Consider the following 19218-nt stretch of genomic DNA (forward strand, 5'->3'; position numbering starts at 1 on the left):
AGGGATGTGGATTTCATCCTAGGCTGTTTGGGTTTTCAGGCTTGTTGTCAGTGTGTTGGTTGCTGTCCTGTTGTTCCGTCACACCCTCATGGTCGGAGTGTGTTCTTTAGAGTCCGCTGTGCACAGTTGGAGTATTGCACACTTCTTTTAGTTGGCTTCGGTTCCTTATCAACACTGCTCTACGAGATGTTGTAATCTCATAGGACCTAGGCTCTTTGCATACTTTGGATATCTCTGCTGGTAACCATGTTCTCATTGTGAGGTGTATGGTCCTGACCTTTTGTCCTGCATGTAGCTAAGGCAATTCTGCCCCTGCATGTCATTCATGCACCATCTTCATTCTCCTTGTTTCCCAAGCATTGTCTCCTGCATCTCGGAGAAGTTGGACAGATGATGGCTTGGCAGAGTAGTCTGCACTTGTCCATCAAACATGATCTCTACTGGCAATGGTAACCCCATATCCATGGGTTATGGTGTTGATCTGAGGTGGAGCATGGCAACACACACATTGTTTTGTTGTCCTACACTTCAGGATAAGTATGTAACTGTGAACCATTTGCTTGGCAAGACCATTAGATCTAGGGTAATATGGTGAGAGCATGACCTGGTTTACACCCTATTTGGCGCACATATCCCTGAAAGGTTTGCCCGTATACTGTGGCCCATTTTCAGAAATGATTTCTGCAGGTACACTGAATAGACTGAATATTGTTATGACCAAGGCGGGAGTAATGCACTGTTAATTCTGTCCCATTACTCCACAGGTCACAGCATATCAAGATAGTTTCCCACCTACTGAAGAATCGCCAAATTAGACACTCTATATGTCCCTCAGAATAAAGCACCTCAAACTAGGTTTCTTTAAACAACAACATGAACTATTTATTAGAAAACAAATAATAAGTCTTAACTGCTAATAAGATAAATCTATATATATGAAAAACTCCTTATTTCCTTAACCCTCATGCACACATAAATTCAAAAATCAGTAAACTGGGGGAAAAGATTTTTTGGTTTATAGCTGTTTTTAGGAGTAAAAAGGAAAAAATAAAATGATTGAATTTATCACACTCTGGTAAGATGTTTTTGGTACGGTGAGGTAAACCAGAGTCAAATAGTTAGATGCCATTCAAAGGCGAGGTTGATGAACAGTTTGTGATGGGTAGGTATTCAAGGCAATTGGTCTGCAGGAGGCGTCACACAGGTCTTTCAGCAGGGGTGCAGCAACCAGTCTGCTCAGGAATCATAGCAACCATAGCAATAGAAGCTTTCTACAGGTTCCAGAGTTTCCCAAAACACAGGAGGCAACATGAACCACTCGAGGCAGGGATTCTTCAAAGACTGGAGGCAATAGGAGTCTGCTACTTCTGACATACAGCAGTTTCTTCTCTGCAAAGCAGTCTTCCTCTTCAGAGAGAAGTAACTCTTTTTACTGTGGCTTTTTTCTCTCCCCAGGAAGATCAGTGCCACATTTCAAATGCAGGATTTCTTTTAAAGAGATGCAACTTTTCCTTTACAGAGAGAGGTCTTTTTCACCAGTCTCCAGGCACATTTCAAACTGCCTTCTCCTTGTCCAACTTACTGGTCTTTTCGCAATTCAAAAGTGAAACTAACTTCAACAATCAAGTCACACGACAATCATAAATCTTGACGTCTCATTCCCCTGCTGAGTTGTTTGTAAACAGGTGTCCTGCAGTCTGTGTATCTCACTGAGTTCAAACCCACCAACTTTCAGCAATCAATGTCCACAGAGAAAAATCCTTTCCTCAATTTTTAAAAACACACTGAATTCTAAGCTTTCAATACAAAAACAAAACTCTTGTAACAATATAGCACTCAATGTGTCTGTGACGACTGTGCTTGAAGTGCTTTTTAAATGTCTGACAATTGGAAATTTGGAGAAATAATCAGTGACTAAGATCAACATACGAACTAGGAGCAAGGGTAGGCCACTCGGCCCTTCGAGCCTGCTCCTCCATTCAATAAGTTCATGGCTGAACTGATTACTCCACATTTCCACCTACACCTGATAACCTTCCACCCCCTTGCTCATCAACAATCTATCTGCCTTAAAAATATTCAAATACTCTGCTTCCACTGCCTTTTGAGGAAGAGAATTTCAAAGACTGACGACCTGAGAGAAAAATATTTCTCCTCATCTCTGTCTTAAATGGGTGACCCCCTTATTTTTAAACAGTGACCACTAGTTCTAGTTTCTCTCAAGGGGAAACATCCTTTCCACATCCACACAGGATCTTGTATGTTTTTCAATCAAGTCGCCTCTTACTTTTCTGAATTCTAGCGGATACAAGCCTAGCCTATCCAATCATTCCTCGTAAGACAGCCCGCCCATTCCAGGTATTAGTCGAGTAAACCATCTCTGTACAGCCTCCAGCGCATTTGCATCCTTTCTTAAATAAGGAGACCAGTACTGTACACAGTACTCCAAATGTGGTCTCACCAATGCCCTGTATAGCTGAAGCATAACCTCCCTACTTTTGTATTCAATTCCCCTCGCAATAAACTATAACATTCTATTAGCTTTCCTAATAATATGCTGGACTTGCATACTACCCTTTTGCGATTCAGGCACTAGGACACCCAGATCCCTCTGCATCTCAGAGCTCTGCAATCTCTCACCATTTAGATAATATGCTTTTTTATTCTTCCTGCCAAAATGGATAATTTCACATTTTTCCATATTATACTCCATTAGCCAGGTCTTTGCCCTCTCACTTAACCTATCTATATCCCTTTGTAGCCCCCTTATGTACTGTTCACAAGTTACTTTCCTACCTATCTTTGTGTTATCAGCAAACTTAGCAACCATGTCTTCGGTCTCTTCATCCAAGTTATTTACATAAATTGTAAAAAGTTGAGGTCCCAGCACAGATCACTGTGGCACACCACTCATTACATCTTGCCAACCAGAAAATGACCCATTTTTGCCTACTCTCTGTTTCCTGTTAGCTCGCCAATCTTCTATCCATGCCAATGTGTTACCCCCTACACCATGAGATTTTATTTTTCTCCAATAACCTTTGATGTGGCACCTTATCAAATGCCTTCTGGAAATACAGGAAAGTACAATACATTCACCGGTTCCCCTTTATCCACAGCACATGGTAACTCCCTCAAAGAACTCCAATAAATTAGTTAAACATGATTTCCCTTTCACAAAGCCATGTTGACTCTGCCTGATTACCTTGAATTTTTCTAAATGCCCTGCTATAACGTCTTTAATAATAGCTTCTAACATTTTTCCTAAGACAGATCTTAAGCTAACTGGCCTGTAGTTTCCTGCTTTCTGTCTCCCTCCCTTTTTGAATAAAGGAGTTACATTTGCTATTTTCCAATCTAACGGAACCTTCCCCAAATCTAGGGAATTTTGGATAATTAACACTAACGCATCAACTATCTCACTAGCCACTTCTTTTAAGACCCTAGGATGAAGTCCATCAGGACCCGGGGACTTGTCAGCCTGCAGCTCCAACAATTTGTTCAGTACCACTTCCATGGTGATTGTGTTTTCTTGAGTTCCTCCCTCCCTTCCATTTCCTGACTTACAGCTAATACTGGGATGTTGCTTATATCACTGCTGTCTCGGGGCGCCTTAACTATGAGGTCATTAATTAGTCCAATCTTGTTGCACAATACCAGGTCTAGTATAGCCTGCTCTCTGGTTGGCTCCAGAACATATTTTTCCAAGAAATTATCCCGAAAACATTCTTTGTACTCTTCATCTAGATTACCTCTGCCCATCTGATTTTTCCAGTCTATATGTAGGTTAAAATCGCCCATAATTATCAAGTCGTCTTCATTAACTGAAAATAGATCAGTGGCGATTTTGGACCAAGGGACTGACGGAATCTCATGATGGTGTAGAGGCTGTTTACATTGTTGTGGCTGGTGGTTCTGACATGCCTCGCACATCCTCACAAGCCTTTTGATGTCACTGTTGATCCCTGGCCAATAAACATGTCCTGTTTGTTCTGTGCCCACATGGCCTTGGTGAAGTTGTGATAAAATGTCCTGTCGGAGAGCTTTGGCGGCAATCACTTGTTTTCCCTTGAAGGTGATGCCTCTCGACCCTTTAAGATCTTAGTATGCTAATGAGCTAAGTGCCAGGTTGTTGTCATGTGACTCGAAGCCCAGGGTCACTCTGAAACTGTAGCACCTAAAGGAAGGTTCTGTAAATAGTTTGCTCTGTACTGTATATACCTGTTAGCTGTTAATAAAGTTGTTAGTGATCTTCAGCATAACTGGACTCCACGCATCTCATTTATGTTGCTGCAATCATACAACAAAATGCATCTTTAATCAGATGTGACTCACTGGCTACTTACGTCACAGGGATCTGGCCCACTGCTCGAAAATGATGGATACCCTTGCTATAATGGATGCACTTATATTATGTAGCTTGTGTTATTTAGGCAGGCTTTAAGTGAAATTGATTATTATTGAGCACAAACATTTAAACTGTGCTTGCACGCCAACCTCGTATACTAACGGTGGTATAACATACTGGTGTACTAATATGCACCAGAGGATGATGAGACCAGCTCCACAAGCTGAATTTCTGATTAATTTGCACCTCTTCACAATGCAATAAAAAACATTGATGTGCAAGTCAACTTATGACACTATTGCATGTCATGTATTGCTCGATTACATAATGGGTTTGACAGAACGTTGGAAGTACTGAATTTTACAGGAGGTAATGAGAATGCAAGGTAAAGTCATCTAGAAAATGTGGGAAATAATATTTAAATTAGCATCCTATATTCAGGCATCCATCTATATAATAAAAATCTTATGTCTGCATGCACTTCCTGTCTGCACCATCGGACTTCCTATTGTCACATATTGTGTGTCACATTTTCCCACACTAAATTCCTATGTCTACATTTATAATCTGTCTTGCCAAAGTATACTTGTCATGGTGTAATTACACAATCTGGTTGCTTGATGGCTTTGTGGCCAGACTGTCAACAATATGGCAGCAACAGGCTCTGAAAGTTTCCAGGAATAGGTCTCTGAATCTCCTCACCAACCCCTGAACTATTCAAAGCCACTAGCTGTCCTCTTTTTTTTGTAATCTAGAGTTTTATTTTTGTTTTAATTGTTTCGCTTCGGTTTATTTTAATTTTCCTCCCTATACTTAGATTGTTTTATATATTCATATAGTACTCTAACTGAGGTCTTATTAAAGTTTATAGAGACTCACAACCGCCTAAGTAAACTTGTCATGCTATAGTAACAGCTCCCCACCAAAAGTGCAACAGAACTACCCAATAATGTAAGAATACATTTACAGTGTGACAAATTTATATGGGAATTTTCTATTACAAATGTGGGCACAGGAATTTATAATGGAATTATAAAACTACTGACACTGTATGACGTTAAAATGAACACTAAAGTATGCTTGTTTGCCCTGGTGCTACTATTCCCCACCTTCTAATGCTGTTTCACCTGAAGCCTTAATTCTCTATGTGCAACACCACAGGACATCCATTAGTAGTGTAATGTAAGTTGCCCATTCTTTATTTGGCCATCACAATCTGTGCTGCAGCTGCACATTTCTACCACTAGATGTTGATTCATAAGTTCCAGAAGCTGGAGATCCCCATACCTATCCCTAAAGCATCACTAATGTAGTTTGAGGGTAATTTGCTTCATCTTGACTCTTTGTGAACCACAAGAGAGCGACTAGCTTATCACCATAAACACACTAAGTTCTGAATGCATTAAAAACTGAATTTTATTCATAATTCTTATTTTATTTAATCTGTTACTTCCTGGAATCTGAGTCATGGCATGCGTTTAAATTTTAGTTTGCTTCAGGGTATCAGGGTTCAGTTAAGGACTACAGGAAAATCAAAGCTAGCTACTTAATGTTAAATATTGAACTTTTATTTATTGGATCTATTGGTGTGCATTAGCAAAGTCTGTCTTTTCGCATTAAAAAATAACATTTGAATTGAACTGTTAAAATATTCACTGAAGAGTTCAGATGTCTCATTTCAGAAGAATAGTTTGTGAATATCATCTGAATTCTGAGTTTGTGTTACACCTGATACCTTACTCTCAATATTTCAGTTTTGAAAAAAGATATAATCCTCAATTGTTAGTTTGACACTTACTGTTGGTGTGGAATCTCTTCTGAAAACTGCAGCAGATTCTACTTAACAGGATGGAAAGTTACAGAAATATTGTTGGTATGTTACTAAAAAATAGTATAGCTGTTATTCTCTGTGGCAATGATGTACTTTGATCCTAATGAGCAGCCATGTCTTGACCTAAAATATTCCCTCTGGTGAGTGGGTCAGTAACTAGAGATCATATATTCAAAATCATTGACAAAAGATCTAGAGGGAAGATGAGAATTTTTTTTTTATCTTGGCTCTGTTGGGATCTGGAACACTCTACCTGAAAAGGTGGTGGAAGCTGATTCCATAAATAATTTTGAAAGGGAATTGGACAGGTACTTGATAATTAAGTTACAGTGTTATGGATAAAATGCAGGGATGTGGGATAATTCTAGTGTTTCTTAAACATCTCCATCAAAGCTAGAAAGGACATGTGAAAGTTAGTGTCTTAACTCTCTGGAGGATTGGAGTTAACTAGCCATAATCATAGTTGTGTGATGACATTGCCACAACAAACAGGAAAGTAATCAGGTTTATTTTCATAGTAGAAGTAATCAAAGGGAATTAAAGTAAGGTTGTTAAGATGGATAAACTGACATCTATTTTCTTCAGTATTTTCCTCCAAAGCGTATACTAGTCCTCTCAGCTTGACATATTTCATTATGCAATACTACATAACTTCTCTTGCCCATATCCACCATTGATGCTGGAGAAGTGGTAAATCTTCTTCCTTCATTGAATCAATGGAATGTGGTTTATGACATGAAAATTGCAGAAAATGTTTGCATCATTGAATCATGCACCACAGTAAGAGGCCATTCAGACAATTGAGTCTGCTGGCTCTTTGAGAGAGCAGTCGTCCTTAGTCTCTCATTCGTGCTTTTGTCTGTAACCCTGTCAGTTACTCATCCTCAAGTACCTGTCCAAGTCCCTTTTTAAAAATTATTTATGGAATCACCTTCCACCACCTTTTCAGGTAGAGTCTTCTAGATCCCAACAACTCTTTGAGTAAAAAAAAATTCTCTCCTCTCTCGATCTTTCTTCAATGATTTTAAATAGACCTCTAGTTATTGAACCATTCACAGTAGGATTCCCCCTCCCCGGGGCCCCCATTTACTCTCTCATTGTCTTGAACACCTCTAGGTCATCTCTTATCCTTCCTTGTTCCAAGGAGAACAATCCTAACTTTTGCAACCTGTCCTCATAACAGAAGTCCCTCATCCCTTGCTGATATCCTGGAAAACCACCTCTGCACTCTTTCTGATGCCATTGCATCTTTCCTGAAATGTGTCTAGAATTGTTCACAGTGCTCCAGCTGAGGCCTAACCAGTGTTTTATAAAGTTCCAGTAGGAACTTTTATGCTTTTATAGTCTATTCCCCTATCTATATTCTATTCTGGATAATACAACAACAACTTGCAATTATATCAAACCGGCATAGTAAAATGCCTCAAGGTGCTTCACAGGATGTTATCAAAATTTGACACCAAGCCACGTAAGGAGATATTAGGGAAGAGCTAGGTCAAAGAGATAGGTTTTAAGGAGCATCTTAGAGGAAGAAAGAGAGATGGGGGCAGTGAGCTTTAGGGAGAAATTCCAGAGTTGTGTTCTTGACAGCTGAAGGCATGGTCATCAATGGTGGAGTGATTAAAATTGGGGATGTGCAAGAGAACAGAATTAGAGAAGCACAGATATGTCAAAGGGTTGTAGGGCTGAAGGAGGTTACAGAGATAGGGAGGTGTGAGGCCATGGAGGGATTTGAAAACAAGGATGAGACTTTTAAATGGTAGCATCAGGTACAGCCAGAGCATCTCATTTAATGTGGTCTAATAATAAGATGCTGGTAATTCAATGCATTATAATGTATAATATTTTATGTTTCAGCACAAATAATTTTAGTTTTTTTTTTTAAGAGTTTGCAAATGCTTTGCGGAATTTTAAATGACTCAAAGAAATATTACTTCTTGAAATGTGCAATTATGCAAATTATTTATTTAGGCTTTTTTGAATTAAATTCAGTGTTGAGAATTTATTTCGGTAAAGAAACATAGAGCTACTCAAATTGCACAAGCATTTCTATACAAGATTTATGTATTGCATAAATTGTGTTCCTCTGTTGATTTTGTACATCCAGTTCGTTAATAAAATGAAGTCCTTTCATTGGACTCAGTGTAGTGACCCCTTGGAGGCAAAATATCTTTGATGGAATTGAAAGCGATTAATAATTACCCCTTGATGAATATTCATAATGACTAGATACTTTGGGCAAAATTTACACCAAGTGATTTTCTGTTTATTTCCTGTGAGGTTTTGATGGGTCACTCTATGTGTCACATTGTAGCTGAACAAAGGTGACCTTTCCTGACATTCAGTTTACATATATTTTCTGCAGTTAATTTTTATACAGTTGTATGATAGGAAAATTATATTGCATTATTTAACAAATGTTGTAGACTAGGGTGGTAAAATGTTGAATGATTGAAATTATGCCATGCACTGCAAGAGTCAAGCTTGACCAGTGTGTCAGTGTAATTTTCAATGGGTGATGTGTTATATCCTTGAAATATTCTAAACTGAACTATTCTATATAAAGTTTTTGGGAGCAGTTTAACTGAGTCTTCACCAAACTAAATTGTGCTTTATTTGCCAGCTGGAGATGTCACAGTAGAGAATGATAGAAAAGGTTCCTGCATTGGACCCGCACAATTTGAGCTACAGTAAAGCAGGGGCTTTTACAGGGGACTGAGATATTGTTTGTGTGTGTGTATACAATACATTTATTATATGTGGATTTGCTAGTCGATCCCATGGTGTTGCATACGAAGACTCAAGATCAGGTGTCTTGAGATGAAGTAGATTAATTTAACCAAGGCCCACAGACATAATTCAGTCCACGTATTCAGGTGATACTTGCTATCCTTATTTTTCTATAATATTTTGATTTTATAATATAATTAAATACCAAAAATGCCATTTTTAGAAGCAGGGAAAGAGAGTTTGTTGGAACATAGGAGTTTTAGTGCCGTAAAGGCCAAGGAACTGAGAGATGAATAAACAAATGCTATGGCACCACCATTGGCAATAATATGATTGCTGCATGACAGATTTACACAGGCAGCTTCTATTATAAATGTGGACATAGGAATTTATTTTGGTAAAAGGTACCACAAAAGTATGACAATGTGACAACAGGAACTAAAGTTTGTAGACAGGAAATATGTAAAGATGTAAATGTTTTAATCTCTTACAGATATATATATATTTAAATTTAATATATTTAAAATGGTATGACATTATGAGGTGACATCACACTTCCTTGTCATGCTTCCAACATCATGCTTTGGTGTCCCGTTTTTGGCATGACACTTGGTTGGCTCAAAATTTATGTTCCTAGAATAACAACAAGCAGGCGGCTCTCTGATGGCTGGCGGTGGGATGGGGTGGGGGGCTCATGATTGGGCACCTTGTGCCAGACGGAGGGCTGCTCCCACTGCCCCAACCATCCCCAATCCCCAACACACCCCCCCCCCCCCCCCCGACCTCCCAGTCGCCCACCCTTGCCTTGCTGCGGCTCTACCGATCACCCCAGGCGAGGCAACAAAAACCTAGCTGCATTCCAGGGTTCCCCGACGTCTTCCTCATGAAGCTGGGCTGCAGTCCCAACAGTGGTCACTGCTCCCAGTGGCGCTGCTAGCACTAAGAGCTCTATTAGGCAGGACTGCCTGCCTCAAGCGGGTGGAAGTCCTGCCTCAGAATAATTAAAGGTCAGGGACCTGCAAAATGCGGGTCGGATCCCCAAGCCAGGCGGAAATGGGTTCGCCACAGACTTTTCAGTCGGTGGACGCCTCTTGTCTGCCAAGGGTAAAATCCCAGCCTAAGATTGTATTACTGCTGTTGATTTATGAAGAACCGCAACTTTTTTGTTTAAAAGTACATTTGTGTATTGATGCAAGTAGAAGTTGGATGATGGATTGCATTCATGTTGAGTTGACAGATAATCTTCCAGATACTATCGTTGAATGTAAGTAATTGCAAATGACAAAGAACATTCCAGGATATTAGACATTAATATGGAACTTATCAGAGTTTCAAACAGTGCAGGGTTTGGAAGGCTGCAATGTTAACTTAGAAAATATATTGTTATCCTTTTTTTGATAGATTCTTGGGATGTGGGTGTCTCTGGCAAGACCAGCATTTATTACCCATCCCTAAAAACGCTTGAGTTGCACTGCAGTCCATGTGGTGTAGGTCCACCTGCAGTGCAGTTGGGGAGGGAGTTCCAGGATTTTGACCCAGCGATAGTGAAGAAATCGTAGTATAGTTCCAGGTCAGGATGGTAAGTCTTGGACGGGAACTTGGAGGTGGTGTTCCCATGTGTCTGCTGCCCTTGTCCTAGGTGGAAGAAGTTCGGGTTTGGATGGTGCTATCAAAAGAGGCTTCACGAGTTGCTGCAGTGCATCTTGTAGATGGTACGCACTACTATTACTGTACATCGGTGGTGAATAGGGATCAAGCAGGCTGTTTTCTCTCGTATGGTGTTGAGCTTCTTGAGTGTTGTTAGAACTGCACTCATCCAGGCAAGTGGAGAGTATTCCATCACACTCCTGACTTGGATATATATATATAAAATGTACAAGATATTCCTATTCTTTTCCCAAATCACTTCCTACCTCTGATCTTCAATTGGAGAATGCTCGGCAACATGTCAGGATGAGTTGCGGTAACAGGCTATTAGTAAAGAACAATTGGGTACGGAGCCTCACAAAGCTAAGAGAACATTGGTGCCTTAACGAAAAGGTGTAAAAATGGAGATAAAAGATCTACATCATATGAATGAAGATGTAGATTTAGAAGGCAATAAGGCTGTTTGTAATGCAGTAATGCATGGAGCTGTTTAGTGATGTCATAATCCTCAATTACTAATTTTAGACAGTGTTCCTTTCAAAATAAATTGACTCAGCACTGAATAATATTGCATGAAACTTTTTCATTTTAAATTTATTAACATTTTTCTAGTATAGAATCTAAATTCTGTTAATACTAAATTTGGATAAATTCTTCTGTACTGCAATGCAGTGGGTATGTTGAGAATAAAAATACTTTGGTAACTCAAGGTTCTATGCTTTAGTTTCAAAATGTGACCTGCAGTACCTAATAGTTATAAGTGGAGTCAGCTTGTGTCCTTAAGATCACAAGTAATACTATGAATAATGATGGGATGTTTTCGAGTAAAACACTGTAAATGACAGTGATTGAACAGTCAGCGCCTTGTGTGTTTTGAGGCTTGCAGGAAACACTGTCAACTTTTACAGATGTCTGGGGAGTATACTGAATCGCTTTAGTTTTATGGTCCATCACACAGCTCCTAGCAGTTCTCTCTCTGGAGGAAGCTGTGGGCAAAATTTGCTGATGGTTCCAAAAGTATTGTTGCACAGTCATCTTCATAATATTTTTGAGTGAAACATTAGAATTAGTGCAGAATGTTAAATTATTGCAACAAAAATTTGCATATGAAAGTTGCATTGATTTAAAGGCTGTGTAACTGAATAAGACTATTCACCTCTCTTTGCTATATATATCATTGTAAAAAGAATACAGGGTGTGATAAACTAACTTTTTGTCTTTTCAATTACAGCTGTGACTTTACCATATTTAACTGTTGTATTGTTGAATCTTGAAAATGATGTTTCAGCCCAAGCTGCCCAGTGATTTGTATTTTGGTGCTGATCCCTCCTCTCCGTCACATGCAGTTTTTCTGGACCTATCATTACAGACAGGAGAAGCAGCTTACAGCATAAGGGAGTGTTAAAGTACTTCCTAAGGGTGGCAAAACAATTCTTCATTTTAAAAAAAACATACTTTTCATTTAGGATTTGTAAATTTTATTTACTATATATCTTCTCTGTACTTCTCTTCCATAATGAAATACTATCAGTTGAAGTGGGATGTGGAGCTGTAACTACTAGAACTGGAAATGGTCTATTCCAAAACAAAACAAATTTTGATTTTCAGAATTATTTAGGAAATCATCAAATGAGTTTACAATTTGGAGAGGGCGTTGTGTTCTTGATAGTTGTTGTAATGAAGCTATCATGTTTTCAGCACCTTTTTTAAAAAATACTCAAAACCGCCGATTTAAAGTCAGCTGACATAGGATTGCTATTGATGCCTAATTAGGAACTGTTTTAATTTAAAGAGAACTAAACGTTAAGAGGACAAATTACCTTTGGGTTCAAAGCATGCAGTCGATTATACATGATACTTATTTGCAGGAATCAAAGTAATTACTTTATGATTATTGAAAAGTTCTGCAGAAGTGATTTTTTTTGTTAACTATCGCTGTATATCTAACTTAAAATCTGCATAAGTCAACCATATTATATACACTTGAAAAAAATACAGTTCTTAAAATGTGATTTTTGTGATTTGTTTGCCTATTTTTTCCAAAGGCTGGAGACACTTTCACATGCATGGTGAGCTGAAGTCGTGTGACATGAGCATGGCTTCTGGGTCCCAAATACTTCACCAACCATATGATATGCTGACAGCAAGTTGGCAACACTTGGCAAATAAAATTGTTTGGCAGCCTACTCGTGTGGAATTACATTTCGTAAATCCTTTACAAACACTTGAGAACTATAGCAAAGCCAGCTCTAAAGCAGTTTATTGTCTCTGTAGTATTTCTCATGATAAAATACCATTGCAAACAATATTGGATTTAGAGCAAACAAAACGTTTATTCATGGAGATAAGGAGACTAGGTACTTGCTTGTAATTCATGTCATTGCAGTATTTTGAGACGTGAAGTATGGTCATTTTTACAGTCGGATGAAAGTGCGTAAAATGCCTTTATTCTTTACTGTATAATTTGAAACAGTAAATCGTTTATGTTTGGTCATGTGACTTGTAGGTTTTTAGAAATGTTGAATGCCAGAACATATTACATTGATCTTGGATCTACATACTGGGTTAAGTCAGAAAGAAAAGTTACTTATAACCAAACTTCATTTTAAGGGGATGGTTTTACCTGCACTGAGAATCTCATGGACACATTGTAATGCTGTAATTTGTTTATCTCAAATTTGTACTTGTCTGTTTGTTGGTTTGTACAGAAATCCTTTTGCTGTAATGCTGAGATGCCTGATCATTATCCCATATACTAGGCAACATTCAGTAATATAGGCTACAGTGACTGTTTCAGAAGATTCAGTGCTGATATTGAGGATAGAGCTTAATTATCTGACGGGAACAGAACCAAATACCGTGTTTTAATCAGTGCGAGGCCTCCTATTTCAACATAGCACATGTTGGATTAGCCACTGGAGCTATTAACACAAGGTCCAGAATGAATGATTTAGCATTTATTTTAGAGATACATGTTTATGTTTGTTTATGATGATCATTTTAATTTATTGGCGTTTTTAAAATATGTAATTGCTTATTCTTAAAATTCAAAAATTACCAGATAGTATCGTCTGTCAGAAGATTTCACTTCACCTTAACTCAGTAGGCAGAAGTCTACCTCATTATGAAAGACAGTTTCTGCTTGGAGTGTTGATTTAACTATGTTTGATTTGATGAGCAATTTTTCTTATCTCCTCCAGTTAACAGCCTGCATCCACGGGTCGGCAGCTATGCTATATCCGATGTTTTGGCAGCATGTTTACATTCCTGTCCTCCCTCCACACCTATTGGACTACTGCTGGTAAGATGTTAAGCAAAGTCTATATTTAAATAACAGAAGAATCTAAATGCTACTCACATATATGCTACCTGCATGATTGATCAGGAGAAATAAAAATGTTGTTACTTAGCAAATATTAAATGCTTTGCTATTGTTATCACCTTGGAATTTTACATTCGAGAATATCAGCATGAAGCTATGCAATGACCCCTCCCAACAACAGGCGGGGAATGAAAGGTGGGGGAGAGTGGTGGGTTTGTTAAGAATTTTAAAATGGGAAATGCGTCCCCAACCCAATGAGTGTGCGCGCCCATTGCCAATTGGCCGGTTTCGTGTCATGTTAGCGTTCTGCCTTGGAGAAGTGAGACGCTTCGTTAGCATATTTATATAAGACTGCCACAGTGCAATTGGAAGCCTGATTTAACTTAAACATAGAAACACAGAAAATAGGAGCAGGAGTAGGCCATTCGGCCCTTTGAGCCTATTCCGCCATTCATTATGATCATGGCTGATCATCCAACTCAGTAACCTATTCTTGCTTTTGCCCCATACCCTTTGATCCCTTTAGACCCAAGAGCTATATCTAACTCCTTCTTGAAAACATACAATGTTTTGGCCTTAACTGCTTTCTGTCATAGCGAATTCCACAGGCTCACCACTCTGGGTGAAGAAATTTCTCCTCATCTCAGTCCTGAAAGGTTTACTTCGTATCCTTAGACTATGACCCCTGGTTCTGGACTCCCCCACCATCGGGGACATTCTTCCTGCATCTACCCTGTGAAGTCCTGTTAGAATTTTATAGGCTTCTATGAGATCCCTCCCCTCACTCTTCTGACCTCCAGCGAATATAATCCTAACCGACTCAATCTCTCCTCATACGTCAGTCCCGCCATTCCAGGAATCAGTCTGGTAAACCTTCGCTGCACTCCCCCTATTGCAAGAACATCCTTCCTCAGATAAGAAGACCAAAACTGCATACAATATCCCAGGGATGGCCTCACAAAGGTCCTGTATAATTGCAGTAAGACATCCCTGCTCCTATACGCGAATCCTCTCGCTATGAAGGCCAACATACTATTTGCCTTTTTTACCACCTGTTGCACCTGCATGTTTACTTTCAGCGACTGGTGTACGAGAACACCCAGGTCTCGCTGCATATTTCCCTCTCTCAGTTTATAGCCATTCAGATAATCTGCCTTCCTGTTTTTGCTACCAAAGTGGATAACCTCACATTTATCCACATTATACTGCATCTGCCATGCATTAGCCCACTCACTGAACTTGTCCAAATCACCCTGAAGCCTCTTTGCATCCTCCTCACAACTCACCCTTCCCCACCCAGTTCTGTGTCATCTGCAAATTTGGAGATGTTACATTTAGTTCCCTCATCTAAATCATTAATATACATTGTGAATAGCTGGGGTCCCAGCACCGGTCCCTGCGGTACTCCACTAGTCACTGCCTGCCATTCGGAAAAAGACCCATTTATCCCTACTCTTTGTTTTCAGTCTGCCAACCAATTTTTGATCCATCGCAATACACTACCCCCAGTCCCATGTGCTTTAATTTTACACGCTAATCTCTTATGTGAGACTTTGTCGAAAGCCTTCTGAAAGTCCAAATAAACCACATCCACTGGCTCCCCCTCATCATCTCTACTAGTTACATCCTCGAAGAATTCTAGTAGATTTGTCAAACATGATTTCCCTTTCATAATTCCATGCTGACTCTGCTCGATTCTACCACTGTTCTCCAAGTGCTCTGCTATAAAATCTTTGATAATGGACTCTAGAATTTTCCCCACTACCGACGTCAGGCTGACTGGTCTATAATTCCTGCTTTCTCTCTACCTCCCTTTTTAAATAGTGGGGTTACATTAGCTACCTTCCAATCTGTAGGAACTTTTCCAGAGTCTGTGGAATCTTGGAAGATGACCACCAATGCATCCACTATTTCTAGGGCAACTTCCTCAAGTACTCTGGGATGCATACCATCAGGCCCTGGGGATTTATCGGCCTTCAATTCCAACAATTTCCCCAACATCATTTCTCTACTAATACTGATTTCCTTCAGTTCCTCTCTCTCACTAAGCCCTGTGTTCCACAACATTTCTGGTATGATATTTGTATCCTCCTTCGTGAAGACAGAACCAAAGTATGCATTTAGTTGGTCCCCCATTTCTTTGTTTCCCATAATAAATTCCCCTGTTTCTGACTAACGGCCATACATTTGTCTAACAGTTGCTATGTGAGTTTTCCAGAGCTCAGGATAACCCAGCAGTGAATGGGAGCTGGGAGCTGCTGGTTCAAGAAGGCACTTGGCTTTTGCAGCATTCCCTCTGGGCCAGAAAGAGCAGGAGCGCTCCCCCTGGCCCCTCAGGCACGTCTACAGCACCCCCTCGACCAATCCTGGCTTCTCTCTCCCCCCGTCAGGATCATCGGCCTCACCCTATCCACTCCTGATCTCTTGCTTGCTCCCTCCCACGATGGCCAACTTTCCACCCTTGGCCTGATCTCTCACTCCCTTCCACATGCAATAGCCTGGGACCGACTCGAAGGGTCCCCTGCAGCCTCTTGGTGCCGTTTTTCCCATCTGCCAGCCAGTCGGCCTATCAATTTGGCTGGCTGTCAGGTTGGAAAACGGAACAAAAAGTTATAAAGAGGTCCTGTTGTTCAATTCGGCAGAACCGCCCTATGCCCTCCTCACCTCCCCATAGATATTGCGGCCAATTATTTCAGTGGAAGAAAAATCTGAATATCATCCCAGAATTTATACTCTGATACAAAAATGTTCTTATAGCTGTGATGCACACAGTACCAAGACTATCTAATAGTTGTGAAAACAAACTGATCTCGGCTGTAAACATGACCTATTAGTCCATGTTTTATTCACTTATACAGTGGTTTGGACTGTTTAATAATACGAAGAAATGTTGTAATAAATTTATATTTAGGGGAGCAGGTCAGTGACCAACCACAGTGTGTCAACACTTTAAAACCATGACTAAAGTAGAAGACAGGAATGGCATAATAGAAGAAGTTGTTACACTTGTTTATAAAGAATATGCCTAACATGCCTAAATCTGTAAGGATTTAAAATCAAAGCAGCGAACAAACGTTTTGGAATTTTTGTTGTTCTAGCTAGAAACATACTGTAACCTCTGCCCCCATTTTGTTTCCTTTTACTTTGCAGGTTTTGGTTTTGCTGTCTTGTTTTTCTCATTTTTTTGCTTTCAGAGACCAGCTGTTCACCATTCTGCCATTCACACCTCCTCTAGACATTTTTTTTGTTTCTTTACTTGTACCATTACCATTCCATTTGGCATTGCACCACCAACCCTTTTGTGATTTGATATCTCCTGTCTTCCATCCTATCACTGATCTTCCTTTTGATCATTTTCCAGCCCTTTTACTGGCTTAAAACCTGTTACATTTCTAATTTTTCCCAGTTTTGATGAAAGGTCACTGACCTGAAATATTAACTCTTTTTCTTTCTCCACAGATGCTGCCAGCCTTGCTGAGTATTTCCAGCATTTTACTCTCATTTCAGATTTCTATCATCCACAGTATTTTGCTTTTGTTAAACTTGTGAGCAAAAGAGCAATTTTCATTTTCAGAGATCTAAAAAGATAGACCAGACTATCAAAATCACTTGTGTTGTCAGTTCTAGGGAGGAATTAGTAAAAGTCTATTATTCTGTTCTGAAAGAAAAAGCCTGCCTCACTATCAGCCATGAGATAACTTCTGTTTATTCATTATCTCGTACAAAGAAGCCCTTACCAGCCTGCATGGCACAGGCGGGTGCTTAGGCCTTTTTTGCACATCAGATGTAAACCGTGTGAAATATTAGGATTTTATGTAAAATTATGAATGACCTCCTGTAGTATGTGCAGTCCCAAATTGATTTGGGGCCAGAATGTCCATGTGTAGCTGTGCTAGTTAGACATATACAAGCCCAAAACCAACAAGGAACATGATTCCACCTTTGTAGTGAATCCCCTTACCATCTGTTGTTTTGCATAATATTCACATACTGGGTTTTTAAACTTGCTTGAATTCCTGTCAGTGCATTAGAGGCTAATAACCAAACAGAATGTGAATGTGGGAGGTGCGCAAATGCAGGAAAACAGTTTACATGTTCTAATCTCAGTGCAAGTAAGCAAAAAGTTTATATTCTTCAGAAAATTCAAGGGATTCAGTACTCTGCCTCTATTAATGATTTGCACATTACATTAGGGATGAAAGATTATGCTCATTCAATGGACCTGTCAGGAAGCAAAGAAGCATCCTGCAAGATCCATGTTTCTAAACCACATTTTGAGATATATATAGCATTTTAAATATTGGAAATTGGTTTTGGGTTGTCATTTTAAGTTCATAAAACAAAAAATCCTCCCTGAAAACAGAACAGAACTTAAAAACAGTCCCATTTTACCTATATTTCCAAAGAGTGAAAATGGCTGATAGTTTTTTCCTACAAGTTGGGGATGCTTTTCATTTTGAGGCAGAGTGCAGCCTGGTAGGTTGAGAGTTTTGATTCCAAACACTTGAAAAGGAACCAGAGGACTAAGGAATAAAAGCTATAAAACTTCACAAGCAAACCCACCAAATTCAGAAGACATGCCAAGAGCCATTTCCATAGCTGTTTCAGTTCATTCATTACTATTGCTGCAGACATTTTAAGCAGCTTTGTGGATAAATGTTATGCTTGTCAATCTCATTTAATTTATGTTAGGATTGATATAGCATAGAGGTGGAGCTTTCATTTATTTATCTCCATTGGGCATAAATCATTTTTGGAATAACTATTAAAGCAACATATTTGTAAATAACTGCTCAAAGAGATTTCTTGACTTGCCACATTGTTCATGAACATTCCAATCTCCTTTGGCCTCCTTGTCTCGAGAGACAATGGGTAAGCACCTAGAGGTGGTCAGTGGTTTGTGGAGCAGCGCCTGGAGTGGCTATAAAGGCCAATTCTAGAGTGACAGAGACTCTTCCACAGGCGCTGCAGATAAAATTGGTTGTCGGGGCTGTTACACAGTTGGCTCTCTCCTTGCACTTCTGTCTTTTTTCCTGACAACTGCTAAGTCTCTTCGACTCGCCACTCTTTAGCCCCGCCTTTATGACTGTCTGCCAGCTCTGGCGATCACTGGCAACTGACTCCCATGACTTGTGGTCAGTGTCACAGGACTTCATATCGCGTTTGCAGACGTCTTTAAAGCGGAGACATGGACGGCCGGTGGGTCTGATACCAGTGACAAGCTCGCTGTACAATGCGTCCTTGGGGATCCTGCCATCTTCCATGCAGCTTTCTTGAGGCTGATGGTTAGGCTAAATTCATTGCAGGCAGCCGCAATCCTGTCGATGAGTCTCTGCAGAC

The 19218-nt window shown here is 39.7% G+C and overlaps 1 protein-coding gene across 6 annotated transcripts in view; it reads left to right on the plus strand.

Moving 5' to 3' along the window:
* The window catches only part of LOC137347710 (DENN domain-containing protein 1A-like), a 623024-nt gene that overhangs the window by 335903 nt on the left and 267903 nt on the right, over positions 1 to 19218 (plus strand). For all 6 annotated transcript variants that reach the window (XM_068012518.1, XM_068012520.1, XM_068012521.1 and 3 more), the window contains one exon: positions 13757 to 13857. In XM_068012518.1, the coding sequence (XP_067868619.1) occupies positions 13757 to 13857 (101 nt within the window). The remainder of the gene's footprint in view (positions 1 to 13756; positions 13858 to 19218) is intronic.

Source organism: Heterodontus francisci, chromosome 32, assembly GCF_036365525.1.
Source record: "Heterodontus francisci isolate sHetFra1 chromosome 32, sHetFra1.hap1, whole genome shotgun sequence".
Taxonomy (NCBI): domain Eukaryota; kingdom Metazoa; phylum Chordata; class Chondrichthyes; order Heterodontiformes; family Heterodontidae; genus Heterodontus; species Heterodontus francisci.